The 15511-nt window shown below is 46.9% G+C and overlaps 1 protein-coding gene across 2 annotated transcripts in view; it reads left to right on the plus strand.

The window, feature by feature from the left end:
• Nucleotides 1-15511, plus strand: part of LOC133353576 (katanin-interacting protein-like) — a 43906-nt gene that overhangs the window by 26102 nt on the left and 2293 nt on the right. The window contains exons 3-11 of one of the 2 annotated variants that reach the window (XM_061569924.1): nt 3016-3181; nt 5980-6146; nt 7089-7153; nt 7608-7718; nt 8894-9033; nt 12550-12651; nt 13497-13675; nt 14374-14406; nt 14701-14789. In XM_061569924.1, coding sequence (XP_061425908.1) covers nt 3016-3181; nt 5980-6146; nt 7089-7153; nt 7608-7718; nt 8894-9033; nt 12550-12651; nt 13497-13675; nt 14374-14406; nt 14701-14789 — 1052 coding nt within the window. Of the gene's footprint in view, nt 1-3015; nt 3182-4178; nt 4233-5979; nt 6147-7088; nt 7154-7607; nt 7719-8893; nt 9034-12549; nt 12652-13496; nt 13676-14373; nt 14407-14700; nt 14790-15511 lie in introns of those variants that run through there. The other variant, XR_009756406.1, reaches the window with a different exon arrangement.

Consider the following 15511-nt stretch of genomic DNA (forward strand, 5'->3'; position numbering starts at 1 on the left):
ATCCATAATAGCCTTTTGCGTAAGGAGACGTAATGGTCTGGACAAATTTGTATCATTAAGAACCCTCCACCACCCCACACAACCAACAAAATTACATTGTTACGTTTACACGCGTATAACGCATATAACGCGTGTATAATTATTGTTTAGGCTCAGCGGTATATCGAAGAACAATTCTCACAACATAAGGGAGCAATGAGATGAGAAGTTTTATTTTAAACTGTGCCAAGCATCATCAGGACAAGATCCAGAGTCAGAATAAAGATCCATGAAGTCTGAATAACTATGTCATCTCACCCAGCATTTAGAGTTTTTGTCTGCTCTCAGTTTCCACGTGATAAGCCACTTCGTGGAGCTATCATTTGTGGCCAGATCGTTTCTAACAAAAGAGCTACATAGATCAGTGGGCCTTACATGGTTTAAATAACAAAAAAATTATATTTTAGTTTATCTTAAATCGGTGCCTAGACCTCATTACATGGCCTGACCCAAAATCAATGATGGATTAATATATTCTCTGCGAAAACCCTACATTAAGTTTGCATGTATTTCAACACCTGTTATTCACCAGTATTTGACCTACTAGCGACGGGAGGGAATGGATGATGACACGTGGTTTATTGTGGATAATAGGAGGAGCACAGCACGCAATGACAGCTGCTGTGAACGGTGTCTCTACAGATTCACTTTACATACAGGACGGTTAAGCCATATTTCTCCACTTCGCACTTGCAACCTGCAGAATGAAAATATTAAAGTAAAATTACGTCGATAAGTGAACCTTAGGGGGAACACTTTACCTCTGCAATGGGGCCTTTCTGATACCTCTCTCCAATATCGTGGAGAGGGCAGAATGTTCACGATTTTAAAGTGACAACCAGCACAACATGGGGTGGGGGGTGGGGGATAAAATTTATTTTAAAATCTAAAAAATATAGCGTATCTTTGTTGTGAAAGACTCGTTTATTCAAGCAACAATCTAAAAACGCGTTTTCAAATCGTGCATGCATCCATGTAATCTGTATTGGGCTGAGGTTGGGAGCGGTTAAAATGTGACGTTCGTAGTTTAACACGAAGGCTTACGCGACCAATATAATCCATAAAAGGTTGTTTGGGTTCGATGGTGTACATATAAATGTGTCATTAAACCCGCCACCACCCAACACAGCCATTTCCTAAGGTTTTGTCACGTAAACAAAACATGCCAATTCGTTACTAGCACAGCACACCGATGCGTTGGAGAGTAAACACACAACATTTACAATTAGAGTACCATGACATTTCGCCGGTAATTACAACAACCAGCATCATCAGGCGACAGCCAGAGTTGTGGAGAAATCCTGCTGTTTTTGGTCTTTGTAGCTTTCTCAGGCAGGAGGTGGGGGAGTTTACGTTTCCTGAAGAGCCACGCTTAAAATGTGTGCACGCACAGTCTTTCAATGCCACCAACACACTCATATTTTGGACGGCGAGAAGACATGAGCTGCGCACGACCTGAATGCGCATCTTGTGCGGTGCCAGATGTAGGAGATGAAACACAAACAAGGAGATGCGAGCAGTGTTAAGTGGCTCGGCGTTTACGTTGAGTCCTCGGTGAGTTGTGGGATTTTTAGGCTTTTGAATACCCGAGTGTAAATTTACATTCAAACAAATATATCTCCAAATGAGATGTGTGTTTAAACATCTCCAAATGAGATGTGTGTTTAAACGTTTGCGTGACCAAAGCACATCACATGTACAAGCACGTCTCATTTTGCATTGAGTATTTTGTGAAAGTTGGTTAGAGGGCGTAGGAGGCATTTTATAGCATGACCATCCCCACATTGCCTCCCACTTCTCGTAGGCCCGAGGAAGATGACACATTAATAACGCACACGAGAGGGAGAGAGATGTTTTTTTAAGGCCCGGGGCCGGCCCAGGACACACTGGCAGGGCTATGTCACTCGGCTGGACTGGGAACGCCTGGAAATTATCCAGGAAGAGCTAGAGTCTGTGTACAGTGTAGTGTATAGTAGTGTAGTGTATAGTGTAGTGTATAGTAGTGTATAGTAGTGTATAGTGTAGTGTATAGTCGTGTAGTGTATAGTGTAGTGTATAGTGTATAGTTTAGTGTAGTGTTTAGTAGTGTAGTGTGTAGTGTAAAGTAGTGTAGTGTGTAGTGTAGTGTATAGTGTAGTGTATAGTAGTGTATAGTAGTGTATAGTCGTGTATAGTAGTGAATAGTGTAGTGTATAGTCGTGTATAGTTTAGTGTATAGTATAGTGTATAGTGGCGTGTATAGTAGTCTATAGTATGGTGTAGTGTGTAGTGTAGTGTATAGTAGTGTAGTGTATAGTAGTGTCGTGTATAGTAGTGTCGTGTAAAGTAGTGTAGTGTATAGTGTAGTGTAAAGTAGTGTATAGTGTTATATGGAAAGGGAGGTGTGGACCGCCCTACTCAACACGCTGCTGCCGACGTGACCCTCACCAGGGCAAGCGGACTGAGAAAGGAACAAATGAACGAAGGATTTTTTTTACAAAAATGTGCCGCAATATTTTGTCCATAATGATATTCGAATAATTGTACACATTAGCAGATATTTCTCCACGGAGGCAATGTTCGCCCAGTGAATCCTCATCTGCACATTGCCGAGTACACTGCGTCGACATCCATCATGCAAACGAAAATCATTCTGCCTCGTAAATGTCTTCTTGCCGCCTTTTTAGATTTCGATGTAATTTATTTCAGCAGGAAGGGCCCAATGAGCTGCTCGGGTCTATTTCACGGGCGTCCTGCTACGGTACAGATGTTGTACAATACAGACTGTGGTTACAAGCATGGCTGCATAGGTTACGATACAAACGACGCGTATATCGGTACCTGTGCTTCACACATTACGGAAATAGGGAACCGGTGGGCTATTTAAGTGTGAACCGCACAGACTCGGGATTACGCCTCCCTGACCACTGTCTGTTACAGGTACATCTATGGTTTCTCACGGCCGGTTTCCCTCCCCTCCCTGTGCTTTCCGCTCAGACTCTTGGACGGCGAGAATGTGACCATGTGCGCAGAGCACATGTGCATCCTGCCTTTCACACCGGGACGAAGTCACCTCCTGGTCATCACCCTGGCACGGGCGCACACCATCTCCGGGCTCAGGTTCTGGAATTACAACCGCTCGCCGGAGGATACGAGCAAAGGGGTGAGTTATTCGCGACATGTTCAGCGGCCGGTTTTTTTGTTGTTGATATAACAACAACAACAAATATTTTTGGGGCGTCACAAAAAGTTTTCCCTGTCTCGGCGTTCTTGCCGACCTGTACAAATTTCTTAACGGCGATTGTTTTTTGTTGTTCTTTGCTCGCGCACAAAGTTTGCGGTTAAAATATTTCACCCCTATCGCGCGCGCTCGCCAATGTTTATAGATGTTTATCGTTTTCAGAGTGTGATTTATGGAGCACGACATGCACCTCTGATATTAATATTTTTAAAAACGTAAAAAAAATGGCGCTATAATTTTCGTGGATGTTATAAAAGCGTTGTATTACAAATTGGATTTTTTTTTGTAAACACAATAAAAAGGGATGTCCCGTGTTATCAAGCAGTGCATATTATATATTGCCTTTTTATAAAAAAAAAATGTTACCGTGTTTATATTCTACAATATACCTTGTGAGCAGCGCTGTTGTGCGTTTGCTAAATACAAGTAAGCCTTGGGAATGCTCCCCAAGGCTTGTGTGTTGTGTAAACTCAAAAAATGCAAGAGATAAATTAACAAAGTATTATCAGCTGCTACATCCATGACTTAGAAGAATGTCGTTAATGGTAAAGTAGTGCTGTAGTGTAGAGATAGTTACAGTCTTACCATTTACTGTACCGTGCGAATAGTTACTCCTTGTCACTGTTATTCGTACTACTACTACTAATATTCTATTAGAAGGTTATGTAATGCTTTCATGATGTTACTGTTTCTATTATATAGCAATTATATTCACTGGCTTTATAAATGTTGCCCCCGTCATAGGAAGGTGGAATTTCCACCACTGGCTCTCGGGGCTGTAAACAGGAGACTGAGCATCACCTCCGTGCTCATTTGAGCAGAAAATCACTCTGTTTTTTTCATTTATATACAGAAGTTAAAACGCAGAGATACCAACTTACTAAGAATGTTCCACCTTGGATTGTAACTGCGGCTGCAGAGTCGACGAGATGGCTCAAGATCACAAAACATCATGGTCACAGGCATGAAAGGTTGTGATTATTTGCCCAATCCTGATTGTTTTCTTAACTGTGGAGCATTCTAGAAGGCCATGCTATACAAATATACGAGGGTTAATACTGGTAGGAACCACCTGGTTCCACCAGCCCACAAGGGATTATTGTGTCCGACCGTCGTGCATCCAAAAATGGGAGGGATGGGGCTGGGTGAAGAGGGGAGGGTGGGGAGGGGCTGGGTGGGGAGGGGCTGGGTGGGGAGGGTGGGGCTGGGTGGGGGGTGGGAGGGGTGGAGCTGGGTGGGGCTGGGTGGGGCTGGGTGGGGAGGGGCTGGTCACCCCGTGGTTCCCTTATAAAACTCGACGTTTAACCTACTTACGCCGGCTTGTGCCCGCCCTCACAGTCGGCCATATTTGCGGAATACACCACGCCGCCGTTGACCCTGGCCATTGACCGAGCAACCCGACGTTCCTACCAGCTCCCTCCGCAGGAATGTGTTTAATCACGATTACAAAACTCTTTTCAATTGGGCCGCATAGTGTCATAAGGTGACATGCTTATTACATGGAGACTTCATCCTGATGGTTCTGGCTCTGTGTTCTCCATTCCCGTATTTCATTCAGCTCGCATCCTGTACGCGTCTCGCTCCCACGTCGATATATCAAATCGAGATGATGCTGGTGCTGCTGCAGCAACATAAATCACAGTGTGTGTCCATCACCACACGGCTATTTCCATGACCAGAGCGTCATCGTTGACAATAAAAAAAAAATACCGAACCAGGTTACTAGTTGTCAACCGAGAAAAGGCCAAGAGCATGTGCAATTGATACCTGCCACTGGTATTGTACAGGATGCTTCAGAACAATGTGAACACTTCTGAGAATTTGCAACAATATCACAAGAAATATGCTGCCTCTGGGCTCTGGAGATCACCTGGGCAATATTCCAGGCACGTGTTGACAATGATGGCAAACAAGTGGAGACTCTTTGACTTTTTGAAGCTATTAACATACATTTTTTTATCTCGTTACAGTGTATTCTTTGGGTTTTTCGGTAAAGTCACGTACATAGGTTCAAAGATAATAACTAAATAACCTATCTCCGTGACTTTACTGAAAGAGCCAAAGAATATGAATTCCTGCAGTCACGAAAGCTTTAAGTCAAGATGTTACATTAAAAACGATAGTCCCATATAAGTGTTAAAAAAATTTTGAAGCACCCGGTTCATGGCCAGAAATGTAATCCAGATCTATGGGATCCTGCCGCAGCTTTGCTAACTTCCACAGCAGCACCCCTCCTGTGAAGGGCTCCACGTAGCCACTGCAGAAACGCATGGCGATATTCACAGGCGTCAAATTGTGCACATTTGCTGCCACGCATCCCCACTGCACTGGAAGCCGGGACACAGCACTTGACCTTGGAGAAAACTGCCGGGTGTAGGCCTTTCTCTCGAGGTAGTGCCGTAACGTGTGTTCGGGTTCAGCTCTTTAGCAACTGCCACTGCAGGACTGATTAGGTCCTGAAGAAGGTTCCAGCGGATGGAGTGAAACGTCAGACATCCTGAACGAACAACCATGCGATGACAATGCGGAAATCGCGCCGGAGGCTTTTTGACAAGCACCGACGACTTTGTGCGACCATAAAAAAAAGCAGAAATCCACTTCATACCTTCATAACCCGGACAGCGCTTTGAAATTCAAGCGGACGCATCTCACCGTGAGTCGAAGTCAAGTTGCATTTTCTGACACCTGTTCTTGCTACGTCCATCCATCCCACCCCCCAGGTCCGCACAGTCCACGTGGCGCTGGACGGGCGTGTGCTGTCTCCACCAGAGGGCATTCTCCTGAGAAAGGGGCCAGGAAATTGCCACTTTGACTTTGCTCAGGAGATTATATTCCGAGAGTTTGCTCCAGGGAGCGCACAGGCCAGAGCACAGCAGACCTCCTGCAGGTACCTTTGACCTTATGAAACTAAAAAGATTCAACTTTTGCCTCGTGAAATGCCATTGCTATGTGCGTGTGTCTTTGCCTGGTTGTGTTGTGCATTTGAATCTCGTAGAGTTGCCTAACAGCGTTTTGAAGGCAATTATATCAGTTTCTCTTATAAAACGGCATATTGTCTTAAGGTCAGAAACATTATCGACATTTTAGTAAAGGCCTCGGGAAGTGTTGAAAAAGAAATCCCCAAGTTGAGGTTTAAGATGTATTTTAAATGTTACATTCAGTGAAATGCTCTCAACCAATTTCACTAAATTACAGTCATACCATGTACCGTATATTTATACTGCATGCAAGCTGTTTGCATGTCAATTGCATAAACGATTTAAAGATACACTCTGTACATACATACACACATCATACATGTGCAATACATGCAAGCAGCATGCAGCAAAATAATGTTGTGGATTTACTCTCCAACACACCGGTGAGCTGAAGTAGTATCTAATTGGCGTTTTGTTTAAGTGACAAATCCCTTTCTAATTTGCTGTGTTGGGTAATGGAGGGTTACGACACATATACTTACACGATCTAACCCAAAAACCTTTATTATGAATAATATCGGTCGCGAGAGCCTGCGTGTTAAACGAGCAAAACGATGCCTGACACCGATGCATGATCGCACGTGTCCAGTGTTCACACTGCGCACCAGAGCCGTCTCGAACGCGCAGCGTGGCGATTGTGCGTGCGAGCTGCTCGTCGATGATGACCTTTCGATGACCGTCGACGATGACCTTTCTCTCCTTCTTCAAGAACTGAACTGAACTGAACGACCTGGAAACGACAGCGGCGTGCGGCGCAGACGCTGAACCTCCTTGCGCGTCGGTTGGCAAACGCCTCTGACCGATTAACTCGCGTTCAGCTTCTTTGTGTTTTGTTTTTACATTTCATTCAGGCAAATTCCCAAGACGATCGAGCAGCCAAGCATGGCCTACGAGGCACCCGCGATGCCTTGCGGATGTATCCTCGTTTTAAGTTGTCAAAAATGACGCGTGCTCTACACCAGCGTTCGTCACTCATTTTCACAGGTGGGGGGGGGGGGGGGGGAGTGAGGGGGGGGGCTCTTTCGTCGAGAAGACATCATCAGTGTGAGGGCCGCCACATCATTTGAAACCATCGGGGGGGGGGGTGGGGGGGGTTGCCAGCAGCACGACGGCGACGATGATGATGGGAGGTGCTGTCACCACTCTGTGTGGACTGTCGGGGGGCCGCACTAAAGGCCACCAGGGGCCGCCAGTGGCCCACGTGGCCTTGAAGTGAAGACCGCCGCCCTATGCGCACAATTACACTTAAACGTGCGTGGTGCTTCCTCGGGATTTCTGTTACGACTGCAATTGTGTTACCTTGCTGTTGTTGGTGAAAGTAAAAAAAACAATGTGTAATTTCCTTGACCGTTGACGCGCGTCTGCATTAGTTATCTTCCAGCTTCAGCTGTTGACGAGCTGGGGCGACCCGTACTACATCGGGCTCAACGGCCTGGAGATTTACGACGCCGAGGGACAGCTCATTCCCCTCACGGAGAACCGTATCCTCGCCGCCTCTGCGACAGCTACAGTTCGATCTTGAAGCGTTCATATTGGGAGAAACAAGTAAACCCGTAAAAACAAAGTTTTTCACTATAAATCCTTTATATGCGTGGCATCGGGGCGGCTAGAGTCCTCTCGTCCTCTGGCAGCATTAAACAATTGGTAATTAATTATTTAAAAAAATTTCCCTAAACAGTGTAAAATTTAGGAAAAATTTTTTCACGAAAATGCATTGTCACGCACAACGAGTCTGTGTGCAAAATGTCAGCTAGATTGGATCACGGGAAGTGGGTTAAAAAACGACCTAAAGATTTGCATGGTCCTAAGCAAGCAAGCGAACTTAATATAAAGGATTTAAAAACGCAAAAAAACACACAACTCTCGACTTTAAAATACAGGGTGGGGGGGGGGGGCGCATCGTACAATTCGTAAAGCAAATGCGGGATTTGTTGTCTAGTTTGTCAAGTCGGTGGGGAGGGTTCAAGTCTCACAATTTCCTTAATGCGCTGCAGTATTCACAAGAGATAAACACGCTGGGCACTCCATTCACGTTGATGCGTTATGTAACTGTTAGAGTTTTGAGTGTTCGTGCCCTCGTTCGTCTGCGCTTCCTCCCACATGCAACACTCATTCATGGAATTGACCAAATATACAAAGCATCATTAGCCTCTTGGACTTATTACTCGATACAATTTGTGTTGTTATCATTTGATCATGTTGCAGCTAAATGTAGACAGTGCGGAGCCGGCTATCTATGCTTGAAAATGAGAAAGTTCCTCGGTTCATCGGACGCGACTCCTCAATCGATGGAATGTGCGTACGTGCGTTGAACTTCTTTCGCACCGTACGTAGCCAACCGTGCTCATCTGAGGTGCGGCGGAAGGGCAACAAACTAAACACGACACGCAGTCCTAAAGAACAAGAGTTTTCAATCCAGATGATGTAAAAGTGCATAGCTCCCAGTGGACTTCCTGACATCGGAAAGGCGGAGGGGTTCCACAGACGGCCGCAGAAGCGCGTCTGACAGCGCCACACGATGATGCGGTGACCACCGTCTTCGTTCGACGGCGAGCATGAGCCACAATTGAGCCTCCACGTTTGCTTAACCCCTTCCCCCCGCTCCCCGCTCCGCTCACGCTGAACGGCGGCCTTGACACCTCCCCCCCTCGATCAGACATGACGGCTTTCCCGGACAGCGTCAACGTGCTGGAAGGCGTGTGCGGCGACGTGCGCACTCCGGACAAGCTGATCGACGGCGTCAACGATACCCACAACGGTCGGCACATGTGGCTGGCTCCCATCCTGCCCGGAGTGGTAAATATGAGGAACGTCGGCAAACAGATTTTTTTTTTTTTACACCAAAGGTAGGCAAGCAGCCAGGCTTGCTAAATCGATTCAGCATTGGCACCAAAAGCCTGTCTGCCTCTGCCTGTCTGTATGTTGCGTAAGTTCTGAAATGATAAATAATATTTTTTTGAAACGTAACTAATCGCATTTCAAAACAACTTCAACATTTTCGTAATTAGAATATTTGCAGTCCTTTTTCTGCTCACTGCTGGAGCAAGGTTCCCTCCCCGTGCCGCGTCAGACAAGGCAGTTGTTTGACCATACCTCACCTTGCTCGTCAATGTCAGTCGGTGAAGTGAGGTTCAGAGCCCATTCGAATGTCAGTCTCCATTGATGTTATTCACGTCTGAGAATTTAACTCGGATAGCTGGGTTCTTAGTGCAGTGCGCTAACCATTGTGCAACTGGGAATGATCTGAAATTAAGTTGTTAAAACTGGATATGACAGTTGTTATATCTCGCGGATGCAGCGCTCATTTTACACGTAATAATTAACACCATGTAATTGACTGCTAGCACGATGAGCGTCTGTAACGGTAATTAAAAAAAAACTTTATTATATGAATGTGGTGTTCAGCCACGATACGGCCATGCTGGCAAGATGTTAACTACCTCGCCTGGTAAATAGGAGGTCGTGGGTTCGATCCCGACCCTGACGCCTGGAGTTTGCATGTCTTTCTCCCCGTGGTCGCATGGATTTTTCTCTGGGTCATCCAGTTTTTCCCCTCTACATTGTGAATCAACATGCCTTTAGATTTGGCTGCTGCTATTAATGTCCACATGAGCCACTTCGTTGAGCTATCATTTGTGGCCGGGATGCTTCTAAAAAAGAGCGATATGGCTCAGTGGGGCCTTACCTGGACTAATAAAAATAGAATATAGTTTTAATATTTTAGTTTACACTTCAAGGAACGTTGACCAAAGCCCTGTGAATCTAAGGCTGTCAACACGACCTTCGACCTGAACCTCAACCAGTGCCTTGAAGGGAGAGGAGGCAGCCGCATCTCCGCTCGTGAAGATGCTCCCAAGTCAAAGGTGACAGGTGCCATCGCCTGCCGCCCTCGTTTGGAGTTTCTCAAAGGAAAAACGTTCTGCCCGAGTGTCCCCCATCTGGAAATGCGCTGGGCACATCACCGGGGTGGGGGGGGGGCACACGTCAATACCACAGACTGCAGCACTTTGCATTTGTCTGCCGTTGCCCCCAGCTGAACACAAATGTGGAGCCGTAGTCCACACCGCTTGCTGAATGCTGGACAATCAACTGAATGCTGTTAGGCATTTTATGAGTCGGGTTGCCACCTGGGACAACGAGGGGCTGGCTGCTGCCCCGGGTTTTTTTTTTCCACGATCGTTCTCCTGTTGAGGCCGCTGTCCTGGGAAGTCAGCAAGTGTTCCCGGGACATTGGAAGTCTCTGGTTTGTTTGTGTCAGTTGTATAATCATCTCCCGTTGTGAGATATTCTTCCCGGTGATATGTTCTGGTTCTTTGTAACTCAGGGGTGGCAACCTTAATTATCAGTGACACCCGAAAGCTACCCCCAGCTTAAAAGCAGCCCGCAGTTATACAATATCCCTCTGCGCACACCTTAAGCGTGACAAATGTGTCGTCAACACGGCCTGGCAGGCCCTGTGGCAGGCCAGAACGCCTGCGATGGATCTCTGCCGTGTGAGGTCCCCACCAGCGGCGCTCTGATTCCCAGCTGTGTTGACCCAGCACTTAGCAAGGACACGTCCGTTGTGCGCCGCGGTGCGCTTGCCAACGAGGCTTAGCCACAGCAGCCCCCTCGTCGTGTCGCCTCGTGTCTCGGAGGGGAGTGATGGTCTCAACTACTCTGTGTGTGGATGCTCAACTTCTTTCGTACCGTACATAGCCAACCGTGCTAATCAGCGGGGAAAGCAAAACAAGATAAAGAAATTAGTTTTTGAACTACATGACTTAGAAGTGCACAGCTCCGGTGAATTCCTAATATCAGAAGAGCGTTCCAGACAGCCGCAGAAGCGCATCTGAAAGCGCCGTGCAATGCGGTGACCGTCTTTGTTCGATGGCCAGCCAAAAGGCGCTGCTGCTGCAAGGATGACCGGATGTCGCGTGGTGATGATTTGTGCTCCTTGATGAGATCAGCGAGGTATTGTGGTTCATTTGACAAGCAGTTGGTGTATGATGAACGCCACCTTACAATGTATTCATTCAGCAACCATAACTACTGTCGCCGATTGGCGTAAGAGCAAGTGCAATCAGCTCGCCATCCAAGGGTGGCTGCAAAGCCTGGGACTCACAACAGACCACCTGACATTTGTTTACCAGGTAAGGCCGCACTGAGCTACGTAGCCCTTTTTCAGAAGCGACCTGGCTATCACAAATGATAGCTCAACGAAGTGGAATATCGCGTGCAAATTTATCACAGCCAAATACTCCAAACGCACATTTCTACGTGTGGAGGGAAAAACCAGAGGACACGGAGAAAATCCAAACTCCAAATATACAGCAGGCGTCAGGGTCGGGATCGAACCCACGAACTCCGGCATACCAGGCGAGGGAGTTAACATCTCGCCACCGTGGTGCCCAAATCAATTGGTGACGCTTGTACATAGGCCCCCGGCTCGCCAGATGGCCTCAGGCCAGGCCCAATGGCCGTGGTGTGTGACCCGGCCGCGGGCGACCCTGGCGCGCCAAGTCGGCGGCTCCGCGTTGGTGTACGCGCCAGGCCTGGCATGGCCACGGAGCTTCCACACAAACACTCCCCCCCCCCCCCCCTGATGGGTGAGGGCCGCCCTCCCCTTATGGCCACAGAGGGCGACTGAACTCGACGGTGTGGAGCCGTGCTCTTCACTAATTTTCAAGGGGGGTGATCACTTTTGCCAATGAGACATCAGCAGTGTGAGGAGGGGCCACCACACATTTGAAACCATTGGGGGTTTGACAGCAGCACCATGATGATGGGTGGGGGGTGTTGTCACTCTGTGTGTATTGCCGGGGAGGATGCACTTGAGGGGCTGCACTAAAGGCCACCAGGGGCCGCCAGTGGCCCCGCCGGGCCTTGCAATGAAGAACGCTGCCATGGAGGGATTGGTGGTGTGATTGACATATCGTCCTTTGGAAGCGAACACAAGAAGGCGCACTGTGTATTGTTATTAATATTATACGGGAGAATCTCTACTTGACGAGAAGTTTGTGGAGATTCTAGATTTGAAGCTTTCGTGACTGCAAGGATCCATACTCTTAGTTTTTTCGGTAAAGTCACGTAGGTGAAAAAATTACATTAATTTTATTCTTTTATTTTTATTAATTTTAATTTCATTTTTTTACCTACGTGACTTTAACGAAACAACTAAGAGTTTGTGGAGATGCTAAGACGATGCTCGTGTGTTTCCGCTCTTTTCTTTCACAGTTCTCCGCGACGCTTGCTCGCGGATAACAAACCCGTTACTTGGACAATACGGCAGCGGCATTGTGTTCATGTTGTCCTTGTTGTTTGTTCCGTGAGGTGAATCGGGTCTACATCATTTTCGACCACCCGACATCCGTGTCCATGGTGAAACTGTGGAACTACAGCAAGACGCCGTCGAGGGGTGTCAAGGAGTTTGGGGTACGTTTCAATAAATCTGTTACGAGCGAGTGTATCCGTAGACCGATCTTGTGTCTGGTTCACAGGCCACGTCGTACCTATTTGTAACTAGACGTTGAATATACAATACGTGTTTTCCCCTCATAATTCTGCTGTTAACGTTGACTCGCATCAGAAGTACAAATATTAACTCGTTTCATTCTTCAAATTATTGTCGGTGTGATTTCATGAAAAATGTATATGATGATGTTATTTTGCGTATGCAGTACAATGTTGCATATTCGACCGTCATATATCAGCCCTGACCAATTAACCGCTCATGCCTAGTCCAGAATTTGTGCAAAAATCCGACCTTTTCACGCTCGGCAATATGTTGTTAAAAATATCACGTACCATCCTCTCACTTCTCAAGCACAGCAAAGTATTTCCCTACGTTTAAAGTAGCTTGCGCTTGACTTTTGTCCAGCGGCCTGCTCGTGCGTGGCACGTACCTAACTTTTCTTCAGACGTTCATGTTACGTTTCGTTGTTTGGGTGTAATTTTCCGCGGTCCATAACGTTATGTCAAGCCTCGCTGGTAGCTATAAAGGACCGCAGTCCCTGGGGTTCGGGGCCACTTCCTGGAGTCGTTCAGTAAAGCACTCGTTCATGTTGAAGCTTCTCTGCCTCTGGTCTGATTAAGGAGTCCGGGGTTGCTCTGGAGGGCCAAGACACAGCAGTTCACATATCCGACCTTTCCGCGCATCAACCTCAGTCGCAGGAGACGAGTCAGATGTGCAACACCATGCCGTGGCATCGCAGCGAGGTTCAAACCCTCGTCCCGAGGGCTCACACCGGTTTCCCCAACCGTGCCGCCCCCTTCGCCAGGTCCTCGTCGACGACCTGCTGGTGTACAACGGGACTTTGGAGCAAATCTCGGGGGTGTCACGGAGGGGGTCGCCTTACAGGGGGTCCCCGCGTTCGTCGCGCTCGCCCGTGCCATGCCACACCATCCTCTTCACCGACGAGCCGAGTCTGGTGACGAGGGAGCGCCGCGCGGTGCCCGAGTGAGCACCACCCCCACCCCCCACCCCATCTGCCCTCACCCCACCTGCCCTCACCACCGGACATCACGCTCCACGCCCTTCACCTCACCAAGACGGATGGGAGAGCCGCTCGAATTCATGCAAACCTAACCCCATGACCTTTCAAGTCTCGCAATCAATCGTGACAGAGACCAGTAAACGATGATGATGATTATTATATAATGCCCCTTGTTTATCAGTGAAATCCTCACTGAGTCTGAATACTATTTTTTTAGGAAGGTGCTGCATTGGGATGTTTGACCAATTCCATTAATGTGTGTTTGGCGTTTCGCAGATATGTTTTCTCTCTGTGGCATTTCTCAGCTTTTTGTGTTTTGTGTTATCCTTCCCCCGCACCTTCGATCGAGTTTGTTTGGCTACGTACGGTCCGGATAAAAAGTTCAACACACATACTTTATAAGTTACGCTGCACCGTTCATCAGATCATCACCGTACTAACTGTATAATCATTCACTGCTTGAGCTAACGGTCATGCAATTGGGCTTAGCGTTCACAGTGAATTTCAAACCGACACACTTGGCCGGCACCATACCTTGAACATGTCTCCAACATCCGAACAACTGCAAAGACATATTCCACACGTGTCTCTATAAATACTCTTATCTGCATAGGTGTTCTTGAAAGGATTTGATGACCGATTCGTGTTTTCTCTTCAACAGGCCGCAGGCTTTAAATGAGATGCACATGATATAGTAAGTAACCCAAATAGGCTTGTAATATATTCTCCAGAAAGCTTAATCCCAGCCTATGCTTGTACCTGGGAGTGAATAAGGTTTTATAAATCTGGTTCCACACACACCTAAATTGGATTTATCGACTCACACCCAACTTTTTCATTAAAATAGAAGTTTAAAAAGTGCCTTATAATCTGCATAATGCGGTATTTTATTGTGTAAGGTTGTAAAGTGTAAAAAAAGCATACAAATGGAATAGATTATACAAGTTTGTTTAAACACAAATCATAACTTTGCTTCACATCCTTGCAGTGCAGAAGAAGATGATGATGATGATGATGACATTCAGCTGTTCGACAGTGGCCGGGTGTTGCGACAGAGAGCAAAGCCTGTTGACCAAGGTATTGCGTATTTTCTCACCCTATTATTATTATTATTTCGCAACTTCTTAAGATTAAGTTTAATGAAGAAACTGGGTGGCTTTGGAGACCAGAGGTCCACACGAGTATACTAAGCCAGCACCTTTGAACCCTGGCTCACCCCCCCCCCCCCCCCCGGGGTTATTTTCTCAGTGTAAGAAGTGTGTTCATTGGGGTCTCGGGGGGCCGATTCGGTGACGAGAGCACGTGAAATCTGGGGCTAAAGGGGTGCATTAGTTGTCAGCGGCCGTGAGGCTCCCAACAAATCGCATCGTGGATTTAACAAACCCACACGCACTGACCTCCACGCTCACCGAGAAAGTGCCATCTCGTTAATGTCAAAAGAGCCTGGAAGCTATTTTTAAAGGGAGCCCTACATTTGTTTCTTCTGGTCTTACGATATTGTACAATTTGCTTTGATGGCATATAAATGCAGCTGCAACTCAAAATGTGTTTTAATATATTTTTTAAGAACACAGTGTACCGTAGCAGAATTGTACCATGTCACTGCTACGAGTAATGGTGTTTATTTATTTGTCAAATTTTTTTTTCGTACTTTGGCCTACTCTCCCACGCTGGCCAAACATCCACCGTTTTGTAATTGCTTAACCGGTGCAATTATTTTTCTCTGTTTCGGCTTTTCTCCATTCGGTGACCCGGGTGACCCTTGCCAATGAGACGTCCATCCTTGTCCCTTAACTGCT

This window comes from Lethenteron reissneri, chromosome 44 (genome assembly GCF_015708825.2).
Source record: "Lethenteron reissneri isolate LAM-NWPU_2019-01 chromosome 44, ASM1570882v1, whole genome shotgun sequence".
Taxonomy (NCBI): Eukaryota; Metazoa; Chordata; class Hyperoartia; order Petromyzontiformes; family Petromyzontidae; genus Lethenteron; species Lethenteron reissneri.